The sequence below is a fragment of the Trichomycterus rosablanca genome, chromosome 2, assembly GCF_030014385.1.
Source record: "Trichomycterus rosablanca isolate fTriRos1 chromosome 2, fTriRos1.hap1, whole genome shotgun sequence".
Taxonomy (NCBI): domain Eukaryota; kingdom Metazoa; phylum Chordata; class Actinopteri; order Siluriformes; family Trichomycteridae; genus Trichomycterus; species Trichomycterus rosablanca.
The window spans coordinates 29,524,478-29,547,955 of NC_085989.1; the positions used below are offsets into that span (position 1 = coordinate 29,524,478).

A 23,478-nucleotide genomic window follows, 5' to 3' on the forward strand; every position below is an offset into this window, starting at 1 on the left:
CATTTTAATAGTAAAAAATTATGTTCAATACAGGAGCTTAAAAATGTACTGATAAAAATAATATGAAAGGAAAAGAATACTGGGCCGCTCAGGTGGCGCAGCAGTAAAAAAAAACCACGCTGCTACACCAGAGCTGGGATCTCGAATACATCGTATCGAGTCTCAGCTCTGCCTGCTGACTGGGCTGAGCAGCCACATGAACAACAATTGGCCTGTTGTTCAGATATAGGTGGGATAATAAAGCCAGATAGGGACTCTCTCATAACTAATGCAATTACGACCTCTGCTTGCTAATTGGTGTCGCCTGCACAAAGACGGGAAAAGAGTGCTGTCAGGGTGTGTTTCTCTGTACACAGTGGTGATCCGCATTGCACTCGTCAAAGTGTAGGTGACAAATTGCATATGGCTGCTGTCCATGTGTCGGAGGGGGTGTGGGTAGCTTTGTTCTCCTCAATCAGAGCGGGGATCGGCATTGGTGAAGAAGAAGCATGATGCAATTGGGCAATTGGATGCACTAAAAAGGGAGAAAAGGGGGAGAAAATGCATAAAGAAAAAAAAACAATAATGAAGGACTCCAATTGTTTCCATTATTATAATTTTTTTGCTGGTTATAACTTTTATTTCAATTTAATTTTGTGTATGTATGATTTGTGTAAATCCTATTAATTTAAATTATCCTCCAGGCCACCCAAGGAGGATGGGCCCTGCTGAGTCTGGTTCCTCTCAGGGTATCCTCCTGTATTTTTAAGAAGCTTTACACCCTTGCCACTTCCGCCCTCTGCTTGCTCAACAGGGGTTTTTGGTCTGTCGGTCGTGGATTCTGTATTGTTCTTTGAGACAATGTCTACTGTAAAAAGTGCTATACAAATAAATGTGACTTGACTTAACTAATGCTTTTCATTAGCATCACACCAGATGAAGTATAGAACAGAACAGATGAAGTAACATTATTGCACTAAATATTTCGAGTGTGGCTGATCCTGAAAGGATATGATGGTCAGTGATGTAGGTGTTTTATTTTATTTAATTTTTTCTTTTAGAATCTGGGGGCAGATCCTCTAAATCGTTAAAAAATAGGGCAAATTAAGTCTCCTTATACAGTAAAATTAATTTCTATACTTGACTATTTTTGACAAACAGAGTGCAAGTTAAAAATACACAAATTAATTAAAAGGGAAACACATATGCAGACTTATTAACTCATATACCTATAGGCACTCATTTATTCACTCATTTACCTAGACAAATTATAGAGGTAAATCCATCTTTTGCAATATTTTTTTGGAGGACTGAGAAAGCTAAAGCACAAACAGAAAAACCAGACAGACATGAGAAAAACAATTTTCACAGAGAGTGATCAGAGGTGAAGGGTGATGCTTTAACCTTCTACATTAGAGAATAGTAATAGATGTGTAAACACACTCACTGTCAAATGTGCATGCATGAGGGTTTTCACACACACACACACACACACACACACACACACACACACACACACACACACACACACACACACACACACACACACACCAGTAGCCCTCCCTATGTCAAAAACTTGCATTGTTTTCACAGTAATTCAATGTATCACTATACATGCAGAGAAACTTCTCATTAAATCAGATTAATTAGCTACACAAGATCTACGTCATAGTTACACACACACTAAAGATGTGTGAAATGATAGCTGAAGGTGCCATTTCATTTAGGTGGCTGTCAGAGCAAAGGGGAAAGGCAGTGTGGGAAAATGGAAGTGTAAATTAGACTGTCAGATCTATAAAACTCAAAGAAATGCAGAAAACGTTAGCATCAACTATAGCTAGAAGACAAGATTTCTAATATTCACAGTGTGCTAAGGCTAAAGCAAAATTGAGGGCAAAAATGTTAAAAATGCTTTGCAGTTCTCACCATTAAAGAAACCAGGATGGAAAAAAAAACTTTTGAGGTGCAAATGCAAATTCATATGAATTGGTCAGAATATTTGTGTGGGTTTTTAAATACTATAGCAAATAATTAGAACATAATCAAGGGCATTTCAAGGATGATTTAATGAAATGCTAGTTTTTAACATAAAAGGAGAGATAAATGTGTAGATTTCTATGTAAGCCTTAGATGTTGAGTTGAACTACAATAAAGCATCCTTTTATTTTACAATTCTGTTTTTATGAAGTTTTAATCTAAACCAAAATGAAAAAGTATTAATAAAATATACAATTATGATTATGCATAATCATAGTGGATCAGCTCCCAGTAAACTGAGTGTTGTATTCTAGGGACAGTATAGAACAAGTAGTCATTCTGATTAGGAAATTAGGAAATGCAGTACCCCAACAAACAGCTTATCAGGCCCTACTGTATTTTTTTCTCTTTTCTTTTTATTCATTTATTAGGATTTTAATGTCATGTCTTACACAATTTGGTTACATTCATGACAGAAACGGTAGTTACTTGTAACACAAGATTCATCAGATCACAAGTTTAATGTCAAACACAGTCATGGAAAATGTAGTATCTCCAATTCACCTCACTTGCATGTCTTTGGACTGCGGAAGGAAACCGAAGCTCCCGGAGGAAACCCACACAGACACAGGAAAAACATGAAAACCCCACACAGAAAGGACCCGGACCTCCCCATCTGGGGATCGAACCCAGGACCTTCTTGCTGTAAGGCGACAGGGCTACCCACTAAATCACCATGCCGCCAATCACTCATTTCATAATTGATGTGTTTATTCGTAAGGTAATAAAGAGAGGACTAAGCTACTTAAAAGAGCAAACCTAGCAGTAACCAAATTGCCTCAATCTGTTGTATATAAATAAACCCAGATTTCATTAAGCTCCAATTACATTGTATTAACCATGCAAACATAATTGTCTGCAGATCCATCCTTTGAATTATGCATAGATAATCACCAAACCAATGCCAAAAGGGATCCTACACAAGTCACACACAAGCACATTTTAGTTGACAGCTGAAGTGGAAGTGTGGGCTTATCAAGGGTGCAAAAGTGTAAAATCCCTACTCAAGCATCTTGGCAAAACTGAAAATTGCAACCCTTGTATTGAAGAAATCCAACAGTAATATGCATATTATTCTACCTATTAATAAAATAACCCATAATATGTCAACATATAAGCAAACTGCTGTGTTAATCAGCATCCAGTAATCTACAGCCTAAGTCTAGAGCTTACATATCCTTGTAAAAACATGCACAAACAAGCATACCATAGCAGCCATCTACCTGTATGATCTCTGAATGATTACAACATATACTTCTGTATATAAATAAACAAATAATAAATAAAAAAAGTACATAAAAAGAAAACTCCAAAAGCAGCACCTTTAAGCTTGGCTTAGATTGTTGATCATATAGAAAAGCAGAACATCTAAACCAATGAAGATACAAAATTTGGTTGAGTGTGGATGGTGTTACAGATGTTCTAGCAGCTTCTTTTATAGTTCATTTCACAATATGGACAGAAAAGACACCAGCTATAGTCAATCCTATGACGATAAGAAATGAATTATTTAGATGAGCTCAGTGATCTGGTTATGGTAAAACACACAAGCCCGTAGTTGTAGGATGATTAAGATAAAGTTTCCAGAGACAGAGACTTTATCTCAGGTGATATACAGTATGTCTTAGCTTTAGCAAGACAAACAGAAGCAGCTGCAGATGTGATGGGACAGACTAAAACTTTCAACTCTAAAATATTTTCCCCCTTCTGCTCCAAAAAACTGAGAAGCCTATTGAATGCATTTCTTAGAAAGTGCAAACAAAGATCCACAAATCAGGCCAGCCACGGAGGTGATAATGCTTTAAAGAGCTTTTAATTTCGGTCTGATCCAGGCTACAAGGCACTATCATTAAGCATGAGAGACCAGGTCACTCCAGCTAAGTGTTCACATGGGAAATGCAACTCCGACTGCATTAAGAAAACCGGAAGCTTTTTCGGTGTGCTTTATAGTTCTGGCACTCCCCTAGCTCTTATCTTAACATCGGACTGATGGCTGCTTCATTTGATGTAATGGTTGCCAGCATATGATTCTGTAGGTGTGCAGGCAGGGCAGCAGTAGTGAAAGTAATGTGCTGGAAAGTGGAGGCTCTTAGTAAGCTGTAAGTACAGGTCTGTTCACTGTTCCCACATGGCTGACCTATTTTTCATACAACCACTTATATTTCCACTAATGAATGGTTGGAATATAACCATATCTATCTATCTATCTATCTATCTATCTATCTATCTATCTATCTATCTAGATGTAATTTGTTTTTAAAATTCTTAACAAATAAATAATAAATAATGTTTTGAAAAACCCTCGTATATAATATATATATATATATATATATATATATATATATATATATATATATATATATATACACACATCCTTGTTTCTACACTCAATGTCCATTTTATCAGCGCCACTTACCATATAGAAGCACTTTGTAGTTCGACAATTACTGACTGTAGTCTATGTGTTAGTGTGTTGTGCTGGTATGAATGAATCAGACACAGCAGCGCTGCTGGAGTTTTTAAATACCATGTCCACTCACTGTCCACTCTATTAGACACTCTTACCTAGTTGGTCCACCTTGTAGATGTAAAGTCAGAGACGATCGCTCATCTATTGCTGCTGTTTGAGTTGGTCATCTACTAGACCTTCATCAGTGGTCACAGGATGCTGTCCACAGAGCGCTGTTGGCTGGATATTTTTGGTTTATTCTCAATCCAGCAGTGACAGTGAGGTGTTTAAAAACTCCATCAGCATTGTGTGTGTCTTATCCACTCATACCAGCACAACGCACACTAACACACCACCACCATGTCAGTGTCACTGCAGTGCTGAGAATGATCCACCTCCTAAATAATACCTGCTCTGTGGAGGTCCTGACCATTGAAGAACAGCATGAAAGGGGGATAACAAAGCATGCAGAGAAACAGATGGACAACAGTCAGTAATTGTAGAACCTCAAAGTGCTTCTATATGGTAAGTGGAGCTGATAAAATGGACAGTGAGTGTAGAAACAAGGAGGTGGTTTTAATGTTGCATGCATGTACACACACAGTAAGAGTACAGAGGTGTAAACCTGACCATGACCTTGTTGGACATCCCATTTCAAAACAATTAAAATAAAGTAACCTTTATGTGATCTTTTCGGCTAAAATAACAGCCACTCTAGTGGAAATTTGTGCCCATTCAGTCAAAAGAGAACTGAACAAGGATAGTAAAGTGTTCCTTAGAATGCTGATTACAAATGTTTAGACTATTAGACTAAAAGGGCACAAGGGATTGTCCTACACAAAGTGCAAAACCTTGAAGAAAGTTTATTTTCTAAGAGAGTGGATGCACTTAGCTCAGTTTTATACAACATCAACTTAAGTATTCTCCAAAAAGAAAAACTTACCTAATAGGGGACATTGAAAGGTTAGTGTTTAGAGATGTCCTTGAGCAAGGTACTTACAACTACTTTCTGCTCCAGTGGCACTGTAACATAGCTGACCCTATATCCTAAACCCTTGTAGAGTTTTTTGTTGTAGTATGCTGTCATTGCTTTGCGATGGTTGACTGCACAAATAGTTCAGCTTTCTTTAATACTTTCTGTCTCACGTTGATTAAAGCAGACTAGCCCTTGATAGTGCAATCCTCGTTGCAGTGATTCAGCTTTTTTCTGGGTTTTCCTAAGTCATATGTCCTATGATAGTACTGCCTTCAATTTGGCTGCCTCATAACATGCCAAAATAGCCTAACTTGTGGGATTTAATGTGATTCAATAGCTTATTTTCCATTCTGGCCATCTTGTAAACTTGCTCAGTGGTCAAGATCATTTTTATGAGGTCTTCAGCTGTTTTCTAATGCACCTGTTCAAAAAGCTTAACTGCCTCTTTCTTTAATGTTCAGGCTACACATCCATATGTGACTACTGGACAGACCAAGGTTTTTATCAGTCATAGCTTGGTGGTGGTTTTCCCTATCATTTCAATTTGACCATCAATGCCATGTTCATTGCCATTCTTGATTCTGCATTATTTGATACTCTTCTTACTAAATACAAGGAGTCCACCTGCTCCAATCTTCTACCTTCCATTATAATCTCCAGTACTTCTCAAGTGTTTGTCATCATTTTTGTTACAGCTGCATTAATCAGCATGTTATATTACTTCACAGCTTTCTCAATATGACATATCAGCTCCTCTAGTTCTTCTGGTAATGTCATAAGCATACCTAAGATTGCTAATGGTCCTTCCAGTCCACCAATCCTGAATCCTGACGCAAATTCCTGTAGCGCCTATTTTATCACTTGTTCTCCAAGAATGTTAACCAGACACGGTGAGACTTTACACCCTTGTGTGTGATTGCCTGTCCTGACAGCAGCAAGTTGTTGGCTGTACAGATTGCTCAGTAGTTGGACCAGGTGCAAGGAAAAACCAATCTCAAGCATGGTTATCCATAATTGGTCATGCAGTACCATGTCAAATTAATTGTACCTTCACAAGCTCTGGCAGTAGAGTTAACAATGTGGAAAGCTTCATCAAGTCACTGCTTGTTCACATGTATATGTTTCAGATCATCAAACTATGTTCCATATTAGACAAAACAACCCAAGTAAACACAAAATGCTTAAAGGGTGATTTGATTTATTTAAGGAAAAATGCTGTTCAGCCCTGTATAGAAATGAATTGGCGGCTTAGCTACTAAATCCACCAGTTAACCAAATGAAATTGATGGTGGGGTTCAATTTCACTAGCCACATCCAGGCACGATTACTGCCAGACCTGTCGAATCTAAACAGCATTGTGAAGCAGGCTAGTTGGTCTCCAAAAGCAGCACAATGCCGCATTCTGAAGAAACTCAATCTACCTAGAAAGGTTTACAAAACCATTGCCACTCCAGGGACTAATGTGAACCACAGTGAGAGCTATTATCCACAAATGAGGAAAAACCCCTACCAGAGTAGCCGACCTACCTAAGTTTCACCAAGAACACATAGATGACCCATGCTGTAGGTCACATGCATTTGCCAATAAACATCTAGAGGACCACCCAGACTAATATTCTGTGTACTCAAAGCTGGAACTTTTTGGAAGTCATGGGTGCTATTACATCTGGCATAAAGCAAGCACCCCATTCCTCTATAAGAACATAATAACATCATTTCACCAGTCAAAAGTGGTGTTGTTAGTATGATGGTCTGGATGACTTGTGATAACTGATGAAACCATGAATTCTTCTCTCTATAAGTAAATCCTGAAGAAGAAAGTTCACACATCAGTTCATGATCTGAAGCTGAAAGCTCATTAGGGCTTGCAGCAAAACAATAAGCAAATCGTAGCATACAAGTCATTCTCTCTCTGAATGGCTCATAAGAAACAAAATAAAGCTTTTAGAGCATTGGCAGTTTATTCACATGCAGTTTTGAATGAAATGTAATTTACTTTAAAACAATAAAGCTCTGGCAATTGTCAGCTTCAGATGTTTAAAGATTAAAAAAGGGACAAATGTGTTAATAAAACTTTATCAATTTAATTAAAAGGTGCATTAAATCTATGAGTTTTAAAGCCACAACAAGCAATTCCTGGATTAGTAAACTTGGAACTGCTACCTAAAATTCAAACCGTGACTTAATATTTACAGCTCACTGGTCCCCATGCTGAGTGCCATGCTGAGTGCCATGGTTCTAATGTAAAGTGGAACACAGAAGTTCAGGATTTTGTGAAAGAGTAAGAATCAGTTTCTCTCTGTCATGTCTGTGAATCACTTCTGACTACATCATCCAAACAATTTTTCTCATGGATGGCGGTAGCAAAGTGGATCCAAGGTCAGTCAGAGTTTTGTGCACAACCAGTGATAAAACTATACAGAGGCAAGGTTAGAGACACTGCTTTACAGGAATTAATGGCACAGTCAGCACCATAGTGATTTTGCCACGTCATGTGAATCCAGCCTAATAGACAGCTGCACATAATGAAGCCTATACATAATTTGCTTTTTTAAATATTGTACTTCATCTGCTGAAGTGGGAAGAGTAGCCATCCTTACTAATATAGATTATTTATTTATTTATTAGGATTTTAACATCACATAACATAACCTTTATACATTTTGGTTATATTCATGACAGGAACGGTAATTACTCGTTACACAAGATTTATCAATTCACAAGTTTTAATGTCAAACACAGTCATGGACAATTTAGTATCTCCAATTCACCTCACCTGAATGTCTTTGAACTGTGGGAGAAAATCGGAGCTTCTGAAGGAAACCCATGCAGACACAGGGAGAACATACAAACTCCACACAGAAAGGACCCAAATATTATATAATATTATATAAGATAAATACAGGTTTTATTCAAATACAAGTAAAGGACCATGCTAGGAAACAAACCAAACCGATAATTAGTAAGGTCATATATATATTTTTTCCCCCAATTTTCTCCCCTAATCTAGTCACATCCAATTACACTAATTCCGTCACGTTGCATACAACCCTCCACTGCTGACTGAGGAGCTTCGCAACTGACACTTGCCCCCCTCTGAGCAGTGCTGACTGCATCTTTTTACCTGCACGAGGTGAGTTCATATGCAGACCAGCCTCGTGTACGGAGAGCCACACCCTGATCAGCATTATTCCCCAACTCTGCGCAGGCGCCATCAATCAGCCAGCAGAGGTCGTAATTGCACCAGTTATGAAGAATCCCAGTCCGGCCTTCCCATCCCTGAACAACAGCCAATCCTTCTTCATGTGGCCGCCTAGCGCAGTTGGGATCTTGAATACATGAGATTCGAACCCATGTATTCAAGATCCCAACTCTGGTGTGCTAGCGTGTGTTTTTACTGATGCGCCACCTAAGTGGCAAGGTCATACTTTTTAAACAAGGCATTTACATTTACAAATTAAGAAATCGCTTACTGGGGCAAATTGGTGGTGTTTTTTGAAATATTTTTATAACTCTAAACTTACTGTAAGTTAATTCTATACTTTAAGTTACTTACACACAAAAATATAAGGTAAAAGTTAACAAACATTTTGATGAATATGTACATTATAGCAGTATTAGATATGATTAACAGTTACTGTTCTTTTTGGATTAATGATAGGTTAAAAAAATTTTTGAAGACGCTTTCAAGTTTAAAAGTTCTTCAATAAATCTATTGTGGATTGTCTTTCCATTTAACTTATCATTTTTTACAAATAGTTTTGTAGTAATAATTATTGACAATAGTTGGTGGTTTCCTTTTGCTCAGACAAGATTACTTTGACTGCAATTGTTAAAAATCACAAAGAAAATGCTCTCCTGCCAAAGTCAACGTAAAGTGTTACCTTATGCTAGGAGGAAGTGTGTTTGAATAGTAAGCTGTCATCTAAGAACTACTGAAAACAGGTCTGGCATTGATTATAAGCTGCTCGAACATGGCTATTGTCAAAGGAGCTTGACATTACCAAAGAATTAGAGGATACACTGAGAAAGAAGCCTCTGCTCTGGCTTTTATTTATTATTTTTTTAATAAAAAAAATTAGTTGAGCCTTAAGCTGCCAATTTTTAAGGCTTTTAATTGTATGATAACCTTAGGCTCATGAAAAATGTATTAACATGTAAACAGTAATGTCAAATCCAAAATGACTTCCTATTCTTCTTGCAGGCACGATTGCAGTGCACTTTATTATACATGCCTAGAAAAACTACATAAGGCACTACTCTTACATATTCCATAACCCTGCTAGTACTGTTGCAGCGCTGAGAATGGTACAGCAACCACATATTATGTCAGTGGGAGCCCTAGTGGGGTAAAGAAGGGGGAGCAAAGTATACAGAGCAACATATGAACTACAGTCCATACATGTATACCCACCAAGTTAAAAAAAATTATGAATGTATGCAGCAGACAGGTATACCTAATAAAGTGCTCGGTAAGTGTATACTCATATGTACTAATGACTATTAATTTGTGCTGAAGCTAGAGTGTGTGCGCTGAAATGAACATGCCAGGTCACTGCACCAAGGGAGCCCTGATAAGAGCCACAATGGAAAGCCCAGAACATTGATTAAAAAAAAGAACAGGGCCACTTAAGTGTGCCAGGGGGCGATTAACTCACCTGAGGCTGCAAGCTGACGGCTAGGGGTCATGAGATGATGGAGCATGATGACTACAGGAAACCTGGCTTAATGCACACTACCATTACCATTCACTTTCACTCGCGGTTATATCAGAGGGAGAGGGAGAGGGGAAAATGAGAGAGGAGAGATAAGCAGAGAGGAAAAATAGAGAGAGAAATGAAAGTGAAGGGGCAAAGTGTGTGGCAAGGAAGATGGAACACAACAGACAGTTTATTGGCACCTATATGTGCAGAGCCAGGACCAAGATGCATAGGAGAAGAAAGAAGGGGGCATGTTATTAAGAAAAGGTTTCTCTCACCATGTCTATAAGACTCTCCTGGATGCGGTTGAGCGTCGTCCTCAGTCTGCTGCTGATCAGGCCTAGCCCAGAAGATTCATACTGCAGCAGAACAGCAGATGACACACAGTTAGACAGTATTTATTAATTACTGTTCTACCACACTCACACTGCTTAAAAAAACCTTCTGAGTACACACAAATTCTACAATGACACTTTGGATACCTGAACAGCCAAACAATCATACAGCATTAGAAAACTTTTAATCAAACTGGATTTCAGTACTGCTGGGATGTCTCATAAATATGACCCTACTACATTCATGGGAAAATGTGCTTAATTTCATGGACCTCGTCAAGAATTTTTAAAGAAAAGCGCCACATTTCACGGAGGAAGACTTCATGTTCTGTTTCAAAGATGAAAATTCTCATCCGTGTTTTGACACCCCCCCTCCCCCTGCAACCACAGAAGTGGTTGGGAATTTTCCAAACTCAGCTACATGAGTTGTGTTTATTTATTTATTTTTAATGGATTTTCTCCCCTTTTTTTCCCCCTTTAGCGCGTCCAATTGCCCGATTTGCATCATGCCTCCTCTCTGCCTCTGCCGATCCCTGCCCTGACCGAGGAGATCGAAGCTAACCCACATCCCCTCCAACATGTGAGCAGCAAGCCGTATGCATCTTGCCACCCACACATAGACGAGTGTTGCGCCACCTAGCAGTGCGCGCGGAGAGACACACCCTAAGAGCACTCCTTCCTCACCTCTAATCAGCCAGCAGAGGTCGTAACTGCACCATTCCGACAGAAAGAGACCCACTTCCGACCTTAGTCCCACCCATCTGAGCAGCAGGCCAATCGTTGTTCATAAAGCCGCTCATCCTCGGCCGGTAAGGCAGAGCTGGATTCGATACGACGTTCCTCGAGATCCAGCTCCGGTTGCAGCGTGTGTTTTTACCGCTGTGCCACCTGAGCGGCCTGAGTTGTGTTTTTAGCTGCTTTTCACTTCAACACCTTTAACATTTTAACTGATTGCTAACTGAATTGCTGTAGGATTGCTAGGACCACCTCATAGTGCAGATTAACCAGTAAACTTGAGGCACTTGAACGTTATGCGAATGAAAAATGTTAAATCGCTAAACACAAACCTTATACCTTCACAGCAAATTGCATATTACACATGAAACGTGAAACGTGAATTAGGTAAAGCCTTACTCCTAATTTAATATGGGCTAAATACAAGTCCAAATCAGAAAAGTTGGGACACTATAAAATGTAAAAAAAAAAGAAAAGACAATAACATGTAATATCTTATGTTAATATTGTATGCAATGAAATAACAGTCAAGGTAAATGGGGAAAAAAACACTGCTTTTTATATGCATTTATCATACTGTCCTAACTTCTTCTGATTTGGAGTTGTAGAACAAGGCAGAGTGGAAAAAGTCTCTTTCCAAATCATAACTGTGTAAAGTCATTCCTGATCCTGCACAACTGTGCTTAAATCAGGGTTATTATAGCCTACAATTATCACAAAATAATTAACAATTATTAAAAATATAACTTTTCAAATTTAATACAAAATCAAAAGCAAGCTAAATCAACATATTTTTTATTTTTAAATGATATGTTTACATTTTACTGCTGTTTATTTGGAATAAAAATGGCACTTTTCTCTGAACAGACTGCAAATGTGTACTTTTACCTACACAAAATGGCCAAAAGCATGTCAACAACCCTCTTAAATACTGAGTGTATGTGATTTGGTTACACCCACTGCTAACAGGTGCATTAAATCACTTACATATAAAGTAAATCATAGGCTTTCAACCAAGTGGTCCATAAAGACATGATTTAATGGTCCATTATGAGCCAGTCCTACTTCTGGCATTACAGTATATTATTGCTTTACTTATTTGCTTTTAAACTGCACTGTGTAGCAATTTTGATGAAGCATAAATCAGCTTTACTTAACACTTTCTCATTACTAAGCTGCTAAAAAAATAGTGACGGCGGTAGCCTAGTGGGTAGAGCTTTGGGTTCTCAGTCAGAAGATTGTCGGTTTAAATCTAGGCTCTGCTATGCAGCCACTGTTGGGCCCTTGAGCAAGACCCTTAACCCTGTCTGCTTCAGGGGCGCTGTACACTGGCTGCACCTGCGCTCTGACCCCAGCTTTAAAACAAGCTAGGATATGTGGAAAAGAATTGCATTGTACTGTACATCTGTATATGTACAATGACAAACCATAACATTAAAACCACCTCCTTGTTTCTACACTCACTGTCCATTTTATCAGCTCCACTTACCATACAGAAGCACTTTGTAGTTCTACAATTACTGACTGTAGTCCATCTGTTTCTCTGCATACTTTTTTAGCCTGCTTTCACCCTGTTCTTCAATGATCAGGACCACCACAGAGCAGGTAATATTTGGGTGGTGGATGATTCTCAGCACTGCAGTGACACTGACATGGTGGTGGTGTGTTAGTGTGTGTTGTGCTGGTATGAGTCCTACAGTCCTTCTATCCTACAGTTTAGATTTTCTGTTTCTAACTGATACATGGTTAGCAGAAGGCAGCAGTGCTACTGTTCTTAATGAAACAGCACCAGCAAACTTCAGTTCTATGAATGTGTGTCGAAGTGGTAGGAAAGGTGGAGGAGTAGCTGCCTTATTTAAAGATGTATTCCAGTGCAAAGAGACTGTGCTTGGCAATTTTATGTCTTTTGAATACCTCTGTTTTATTTTAAAGGGTACTACCAACATTTTATTTTTAACCATTTATAAACCTCCAAGATACTCTGCACATTTTATAGATGAATTTGCTGAACTACTGTCAGTTATCTCCACTGAGTACAGCTTTTTCATCATAACTGGGGATTTTAACATCCACTTAGATAATAACAAGGACAATAACACCAAAGAACTTTTTGGTCTTTTTGACACGTTTGGTCTATTGCAACATGTGAAAGGGCCTACACATACTCGAGGGCACACTCTGGATCTAGTTATTTCTAAAGGTCTTAACATTTCTTCTGTTATGGTCAAGGACTTGGCCCTCTCTGATAATTTTTGTGTCTTCTTTGAAATGCTGATCACTCCAGATGCTCAAACTAGCTCTGTTTCTGTTAAGAAAAGGTGCATAAATGAAAGCACTAGTTCTCAGTTTATGGAGGCCATAGCTATATCACCAACTTTAATTGCAGAGTCAGTTGATGAACTTCTGGATAACTTTAATGTGAAAATATTGACTGTCATGGATGTGGTTGCCCCGGTAAAAGTCATGAAAACGTTGAGCAAACAGAAAGCACCATGGCGTAACACAATGATGGTAATAGCTCTGAAAAAAGAATGCAGGAGAGCTGAACGTAAGTGGAGGAAAACTAAACTTCAAATCCACTATGATCTCTATAAGCAAAGCCTTTGTAGTTTTAACTCGGAGTTATGCAGGGCTAGAAAGCTGCACTTCTCTAAGATCATTAACAGGAACATCAACAACACCCGCACTCTATTCAACGTGGTCCACAAGCTTACAAATCCTCCAAAACGGATCACACCAGAACTTCTGTCCACAGAGAAATGTAATGAATTTGCTCATTTCTTCTGTGAAAAAATCAAAACTATTAGACTGACCATCAACGCCACTCAGTCAAACGATGAAACCATGCCGCCCCTACAGACACCTAAAAATAACATGACTATTATGTCACAATTTAATACAATAGACCAAAAAACTCTGGAGAAAACAGTTCAGCATCTTAAATCATCGACATGTTGTCTCGACATGCTGCCATCTGAATTTTTTTTAAACTATTTTTAACTCTGTAAAAACTGATTTGCAACAAATAGTTAATGGCTCACTAGCATCAGGCGTTTTCCCAAAGTCACTGAAAACAGCTACCATTAAGCCACTCCTAAAAAAGAGAACTCTGGATGCGTCTGTGTTAAAGAACTACAGGCCGATCTCAAATCTTCCTTTCACAGCTAAGATCATTGAGAAAGTTGTTTACAATCAAGTCAGCAGTTTTTTTAATTCCAGTGGTTATTTTGACAAATTTCAGTCAGGCTTTCGAGCTCACCACAGCACTGAAACAGCTCTCATAAAAGTGTTAAATGATCTACGGCTGAATACTGACTCGGGTAAAATATCAGTTCTGGTTTTACTGGATCTTAGTGCTGCCTTTGACACTGTAGATCATAGAATACTGCTGGATAGGTTGGAAAACTGTGTTGGACTTTCCGGAACAGTCCTTAATTGGTTCAGGTCTTATTTAGAAGACCGGAGTTACTTCGTCACTATTGGCAGCTGTGAATCTGACAGGGTGGCTATGACATGTGGAATCCCCCAGGGATCAGTTCTCGGACCTCTTCTGTTCAATCTTTATATGCTGCCATTAGGCCAAATGCTACAGGCTAACAACATTGATTACCATAGTTATGCAGATGACACACAGATATATCTGGCTCTCTCACCAGATGATTACAGCCCAATAGATTCACTGTGTCAGTGTCTGGAGGACATCAATAACTGGATGAGCCAGAAGTTTTTACAGTTAAATAAGGACAAAACAGAGATTGTGGTGTTTGGCAGCAAAGAAAAGAGGTCTAGTGTCAGTGAGCACCTCAGTTCCCGGGCTCTAAAAACCAAAGACCAAGTCCGAAATCTTGGCGTTCTAATAGACTCAGATCTTACATTCACCAGCCATATTAAAACCATCACCAAAACAGCCTTCTACCATCTTAGAAATATAGCCAAAATCAAGGGTCTAGTGTGCCAACAAGACCTAGAGAAGCTGATCCATGCTTTTATCTCCAGTAGGGTGGACTATTGTAATGGTCTCTTAACTGGACTTCCCAAAAAGACCATTAAACAGTTACAGCTCATTCAGAACGCTGCTGCTAGAGTTTTAACTAAGACGAAGAGAACTGAGCACATCATTCCAGTTCTAAAATCTCTACACTGGCTTCCGGAGTTAGTTACAGAATAGAATTTAAAGTGCTGCTACTGGTCTATAAATCACTGAATGGGTTCGGCCCAGAATACATCTCAGATATGTTTAGAGAATATAAACCTAGTAGATCTCTTAGATGCATGGACTCAGGTCAGCTAGTTGAGCTCAGAGTCCAAACTAAACATGGTGAAGCAGCATTTAGCTGTTGGGCTGCATATAACTGGAACAGACTGCCAGGAGATATTAGATGTTCCGCAAATGTAGAAATGTTTAAATCCAGGTTAAAAACTTTTCTTTTTTCTTGTGCCTGATTGAGCTCGAAATTTTTGCTATTACCCTATTTCTTTTAGTTTTTCATGCTCTTAATAATTCTTTTTATAGAGTAGTGTACATTCTAAATTGTAGTGTATATTTTACTATATTTTCTTTTAGTTTTCATGTTTTAATTGCTTATCTCTCTTGTTTTAATTTCGTATTTCCCAAATTGTAGGGTATATTTTACAATATTTTCTTTTAATTTTTCATGTTCTTAATTTTTATCTCTCTTGTTTGAATTTCATGTTGTCTTAATTGTAACTAAATGTTTGCAAGAAGTCTTTCTGAGGTTCTAGATCTCAGGAATGTTTTAATGCTTTTAATTTTTCTTTATGTAAAGCACTTTGAATTGCCACTGTGTATGAAAGGTGCTATACAAATAAACTTGCCTTGCCTTGCCTATGAGTGGATAAGACATAGCAGCGCTGCTGGAGTTTTTAAACACCTCACTGTCCCTGCTGGACTGAGAATAGTCCACCAACCAAAATTACATCCAGCCAACAGCACCCCATGGGCAGCGTCCTGTGACCACTGATGAAGATCTCAAAGATGACCAACTCAAACAGCAGCAATAGATGAGCGATCATCTCTGACTTTACATCTACAAGGTGGACCAACTAGGTAGGAGTGTCTAATAGAGTGGACAGTGAGCGGACACAGTATTTAAAAACTCCAGCAGCGCTGTTGTGTCTGATCCACTCATACCAGCACAACACACACTAACACACCACCACCATGTCATTGTTACTGCAGTTCTGAGAATGATCCACCACTTAAATAATACCTGCTCTGTGGTGGTCCTGTGGGGGTCCTGACCATTGAGGAACAGCATGAAAGGGGGCTAACAAAGCGTGCAGAGAAACAGATGGACTACAGTCAGTAATTGTAGAACTATATGGTAAGTGGAGCTGATAAAATGGACAGTGAGTGTAAAAACAAGGACGTGGTTTTAATGTTATGGCTGATCGGTGTATATATGACTAACAGAGGCATTCGTCTTCTTCTGATAAGCCACATCACAAACAGGGACAATCAAAAACATGAAGATTGAAACACAGATCACCTACAAACATTGCCTGTGAGTGCTAAGTAACCCAAAACTAATTAAAATATTAGGCCTACTTTACAACTAAGCATTTACAATAGGATCATGGAGCCAAGGGCTTAAAACAGATTGTGTCTGACCATAAGCCAAATTGGTTGTAATTATCTGTGTGTAAATTAAAAACATTGAACCAGCTGGCCCTAAACCACATTTGAAAAAAGTCAGGGTTCCACCAGCTGTTATAAACATCATCTGTTAGAATAAAAATGTTTCAGTTCAACAGACAATTTCTAATTGTACACTTTTGGTGTGATTAACATAAAAAATTAAACATTAACATTAAAACAGCAAGGAAACACTAGGACAAAACTGTAGAATTAAAGTACAAGCTGTCAAACATTTGCAGCATGAAAATAAACCAGAACAGTGGCTGTCAGGCAGTCAATTAAAGCGTAACCTTCCATTAACATTTAAATTAACATCCCAAAAGAAGCCATTTGTAACTGACACAGCTTCTCCTACAGCAGTGCTGGAATCACCATGCTCTGCCTGGCACTCTGCCTGGCCGAGAGGCTCTTCATCAGCTCAAAGGTGATTCATTTTTTCCAGAATGTCTGTGGATCTCCATATCTCTTTCCTCTGTGTTTTCCATTCAGTGCCACAGGGGCAGGATATTACTTTTAAACAGGCAATATTCAGCTTTGAGATCGATGAGGCCTTGCTTGGTAAAGCCAACACCATGGAGGTGAACAATGGCATATTCCCCATGCTGAGATTACTGTAACTCGTTACTCTAAGAAATAACGCTCTGTGCACAGTAGCTGAAGGCTTTATGTGGTTAGGGGCAATCATAGATCAAAGCAGCAGTGCTCGTGTGAATCAATTTTAGATGCTTGGTAAAGATTCAGAATTATTAGGCTATGCAGCTATGAACTGATCAAATGTGAATGAAGAGTGCCATTATTGTCATTGGTTCACATATATTGGAGATACAACTACAAAAAAATAAATACAAAAATAGGAAGAGTGCAAGGAAAAAAAACACACAGACAGGAGGAAAGGTAATTTCAGTAAATGCTTCAAAAAAAGTTTGTAAATGACTGAAATTAAACTACTTATAGGCAGTTTGATCTAGCTCAGTAACTCCAGAATGGTACAAGTCAGAAAACAAGGCATTACAGTAAGACTAACATAAACTACTAAAGGAAAATTACTAGAATGTGAACAAGTTTCATATTTTGTCACTGCCACTGCTAGACACAATGATATTAGCTTTATAATGTAATGTACAGATTTCTGACAAAAAATAAAGCAGTTAATCAAATAATTGGTTTAAATTAACAGAACAACTGAAGAGTTATTACACAGTACATACCAGGATCTTTAACTCAACAATTACACAAAGCTTATATGCAGATAAATTAAGTCAGTCCATCCATCCATCCATCCATCCATCCATCCACCCATCCATCCATCCATTTCTTTATTTTATCCAACCATCCATCCATCCATCCATTTATTTCTTTATTTTATCCAACCATCCATCCATCCATCCATCCATCCATTTATTTCTTTATTTTATCCAACCACCCATCCATCCATTTATTTCTTTATTTTATCCAACCATCCATCCATCCATCCATTTATTTCTTTATTTTATCCAACCATCCATCCATTTATTTCTGTATTTTATCCAACCACACATCCATCCATTTATTTCTTTATTTTATCCAACCACCCATCCATCCATTTATTTCTTTATTTTATCCAACCATCCATCCATCCATCCATTTATTCCTTTATTTTATCCAACCATCTATCCAACCATTCATCCATCCATCTATGTATCCATCCATTTATCCATCTATCCATTTATCCATCCATCTATCCCTCCATTTATCTATTTATCCATCCATCCATCCATCCAACCATACAATAAACACTATTGAAACTATCACTAAAAACACAGACATGAACATCATCATGGTTATTTGCTTTGGAATCAAGGAAATGTAATCAAATAAAGAACCTGAGGGGTTATGCTTCAGTTGTTGAATTTTCTTTATACAGTTTTAAACCAATTGCCCAATCAGTGGCAAAGCTCTAGTGGACACAAAAAAGCAAAGCAGTTCCTGACCAATATGCTCCCTTCACAATTTGATAATGGTACACATTAATCTTTCAAACTTCCCCTTTAAACATACCATTGTGCATTTTTGTCAAAATGTCTCCTTTTTTCCCCTCATTTCTGGTGTCTGACAGAGCACAGTATTGTGCACTACTATCTTTGAATCAACCATCTCTCATGCATGCACCTTGATCAGCCAGCAGAGGCCGCAATGGCAGCAGCAAAGAAAAAGTCATCTGACATGTTTTGCAACTGTACATTTACATTTTCAGCATTTAGCAGACGCTTTTATCCAAAGCGACTTACACAATGAGCAACTGAGGGTTAAGAGCCTTGCTCAGGGACCCAACAGTGGCAACTTGGTGGTGGCGGGGCTTGAACCGGCAACCTTCTGTTTACTAGTCCAGTACCTTAACCACTGAGCTATCGCTGGCCCTATAACTGTAACCATTCTGTCAGTAACATCATCTCATCAATTTGTCATCAAAGAAAAAATAAAGACAGATAATGACATCCGACAACCTTAATGTTTAGAATAATGAGTTGCACCCCTGCCAGGTGCTCAAAACAATCAGATAATAATAGCAGCAATTATGAAACGTAAGCCTGCAGAAAAATAACAGACTGCTGTGACTGCTTTATTAACATGCAGTCATATTATCATACGTACCTAGAAAAATACTTGAACATCATCAATGAGTAATTCATAATAAAAATAAGGTGGTTCATACACCAATCAGGCATAACATTATGACCACTAATTCTAATATTCTAATATTGTGTTGGTCCCGCTTTTGCTGCTAAAACAAAACCGCTTCTAAAACCGTCTAGGCATGGACTCCACTAGACCCCTGAATGTGTGCTGTGGTATCTGGCACCAAGATGTTAGCAGCAGATCCGTTAACTCCTGTAAGTTGTAAGGTGGGGCCTCCATGGATCAGACTTGTTTGTTCTTGTCAAACTCGCTCAATTCCTTACGCTTACCCATTTTTCCTGCTTCTAACACATCAACTTTGAGGATAAACTGTTCACTGGCTGCCCAATATATCACTTCACCTGTCAGTGGGCATAATGTTATGCCTAGTCAGTGTATACAGATATAACTCTTAAAAAGGAGTTGAAAGGTAGCAGAAAGGCCTTACCAGGTCGTTCCGGCCAAAAAAGGTATAGACTGCATACAGGTAGTAATCAAAGAGCTGTGACACACAATGGATGACGTCGAAGGCGATGGGTTTCAAAATGTTCATCATCTGCATGTACTTGCCTGCAAAAGACAATTGCACAGTAGTTCAACAAGCGTGCATGAAACCAGTTTAAAATTAATCAATTATTAGAAAAAAAGAAAGGAAAACGTGTCTACTTTAGAAAAAAGGTTAGGATTAAAAGTTTATGCTAAGCAGTGGCAAACTGTCAGAGATCTCTATAGCCTAAGATAGTCTAAAAAATACACCCACATTTAAACAAATAAAAATCTAAGCAAATAAATCCTTCGTACCTGCCTATTTAATCTGTGTTCAATTTGTAAAGAGTTAAATGAAAGAAGCCCCCTTTTTGCCCTCTGTTGTCATTAGAAAGAGCATTGCTGTGAGGTGGTCCAGCTACAGATTTTCAGATGACAAAGCATTAGAACTTTATTGAAAGAACAACTTTAAATGACAGTAAAATTGACCCATCATATTGCCACTCTAAATGGGCTTTGTTATTGCTAGCTTTGCCAAGTTCTGTTTGCTGTGCCAGCTGCAATAATATCTGTCTGCAGAGCCATGTGAGCATGACTGTCAAGCGATTTGAACTCCAGCCCAAAACAAAACTTGTGTGGTAATCATTCCGTTTCTAAGGCTGAACTTTGTTTCTTTAAATTCCTAATGGAACAGCATGAATATAAATTCTCATTTTGAAGAGCACAGGCTAAAGCTTTTGTATTGCTTGTCTTTGTATTTCAGTGCTGTGAACCCAATAGTCTGGACAGTTCTTGTGTTTGTTTAGAGAAACTAATCTTTACAACTGAAAATCTTTTTCTTGTTCCTACATTCTTATTCTCCCTAGTCTGTGGTGTGTTTTTGTCTAAATACTTGATTTGTTGTTTACTTGTTTGTGGATCAGTGTGGAAATTCTACATTAGAAAAAAAATTAGATGCTCTGGTATTTCCATCGTAATGAAGACATTACATAGTTTTGTGTGGTCAACACAGTCAAAGGCTTTGATGTAATCAGTGACGCACATGTTGACTTCTTTCTTGTATTCATTGGCTTTCTTATGTAATCTTGCGCACATCTGTGACGTGATCTCATTCCTCTGCCTTTCCTGAATCTTGCACATCCAGCAGTTCACTGTGTGCATTAAATAATCTTCAGCATACAGTAGACCCTTGGGTTATGAATGGTTTACCATACGAACATTTCGGGTTACGAGCATTCTGTTTCAACTTAACGTACAAATCAATTTCGGATTACAAACCGAAATTCGCGAAACACGTGACGTCACGAACAAGTTCACTCCAACCGTCTCTCTCTCTCTCTCTCTCTCTCTCTCTCTCTATATATATATATATATATATATATATATATATACAGGGGTTGGACAAAATAACTGAAACACCTGTCATTTTAGTGTGGGAGGTTTCATGGCTAAATTGGACCAGTCTGGTGGCCAATCTTCATTAATTGCACATTGCACCAGTAAGAGCAGAGTGTGAAGGTTCAATTAGCAGGGTAAGAGCACAGTTTTGCTCAAAATATTGCAATGCACACAACATTATGGGTGACATACCAGAGTTCAAAAGAGGACAAATTGTTGGTGCACGTCTTTCTGGCGCATCTGTGACCAAGACAGCAAGTCTTTGTGATGTATCAAGAGCCACGGTATCCAGGGTAATGTCAGCATACCACCAAGAAGGACAAACCACATCCAACAGGATTAACTGTGGACGCAAGAGGAAGCTGTCTGAAAGGGATGTTCGGGTGCTAACCCGGATTGTATCCAAAAAACATAAAACCACGGCTGCCCAAATCACGGCAGAATTAAATGTGCACCTCAACTCTCCTGTTTCCACCAGAACTGTCCGTCGGGAGCTCCACAGGGTCAATATACACGGCCGGGCTGCTATAGCCAAACCTTTGGTCACTCGTGCCAATGCCAAACGTCGGTTTCAATGGTGCAAGGAGCGCAAATCTTGGGCTGTGGACAATGTGAAACATGTATTGTTCTCTGATGAGTCCACCTTTACTGTTTTCCCCACATCCGGGAGAGTTACGGTGTGGAGAAGCCCCAAAGAAGCGTACCACCCAGACTGTTGCATGCCCAGAGTGAAGCATGGGGGTGGATCAGTGATGGTTTGGGCTGCCATATCATGGCATTCCCTTGGCCCAATACTTCCATTCTGGAGGACCATGTGCATCCAATGGCGGTGCCGTGTATCAGGATGACAATGCACCAATACACACAGCAAGACTGGTGAAAGATTGGTTTGATGAACATGAAAGTGAAGTTGAACATCTCCCATGGCCTGCACAGTCACCAGATCTAAATATTATTGAGCCACTTTGGGGTGTTTTGGAGAAGCGAGTCAGGAAACGTTTTCCTCCACCAGCATCACGTAGTGACCTGGCCACTATCCTGCAAGAAGAATGGCTTAAAATCCCTCTGACCACTGTGCAGGACTTGTATATGTCATTTCCAAGACGAATTGACGCTGTATTGGCCGCAAAAGGAGGCCCTACACCATACTAATAAATTATTGTGGTCTAAAACCAGGTGTTTCAGTTTCATTGTCCAACCCCTGTATATATATATATATATATATATATACACACGTATATATATACAGTGTATCACAAAAGTGAGTACACCCCTCACATTTCTGCAAATATTTTATTATATCTTTTCATGGGACAACACTATAGAAATAAAACTTGGATATAACTTAGAGTAGTCAGTGTACAGCTTGTATAGCAGTGTAGATTTACTGTCTTCTGAAAATAACTCAACACACAGCCATTAATGTCTAAATGGCTGGCAACATAAGTGAGTACACCCCACAGTGAACATGTCCAAATTGTGCCCAAAGTGTCAATATTTTGTGTGACCACCATTATTATCCAGCACTGCCTTAACCCTCCTGGGCATGGAATTCACCAGAGCTGCACAGGTTGCTACTGGAATCCTCTTCCACTCCTCCATGATGACATCACGGAGCTGGTGGATGTTAGACACCTTGAACTCCTCCACCTTCCACTTGAGGATGCGCCACAGGTGCTCAATTGGGTTTAGTCCATCACCTTTACCTTCAGCTTCCTCAGCAAGGCAGTTGTCATCTTGGAGGTTGTGTTTGGGGTCGTTATCCTGTTGGAAAACTGCCATGTTTTCGAAGGGAGGGGATCATGCTCTGTTTCAGAATGTCACAGTACATGTTGGAATTCATGTTTCCCTCAATGAACTGCAGCTCCCCAGTGCCAGCAACACTCATGCAGCCCAAGACCATGATGCTACCACCACCATGCTTGACTGTAGGCAAGATAAAGTTGTCTTGGTACTTCTCACCAGGGCGCCGCCACACATGCTGGACACCATCTGAGCCAAACAAGTTTATCTTGGTCTCGTCAGACCACAGGGCATTCCAGTAATCCATGTTCTTGGACTGCTTGTCT

General features: G+C 39.0%; 1 protein-coding gene across 1 annotated transcript in view; it reads right to left on the reverse strand.

The window, feature by feature from the left end:
• vps50 (VPS50 EARP/GARPII complex subunit) overlaps positions 1-23,478 on the reverse strand; it is a 258,290-nt gene that overhangs the window by 51,920 nt on the left and 182,892 nt on the right. The window contains exons 21-22 of the mRNA XM_063014101.1: positions 19,974-20,095; positions 10,420-10,500 (exon numbers count right to left, since the gene is read on the reverse strand). Coding sequence (XP_062870171.1) covers positions 10,420-10,500; positions 19,974-20,095 — 203 coding nt within the window. The remainder of the gene's footprint in view (positions 1-10,419; positions 10,501-19,973; positions 20,096-23,478) is intronic.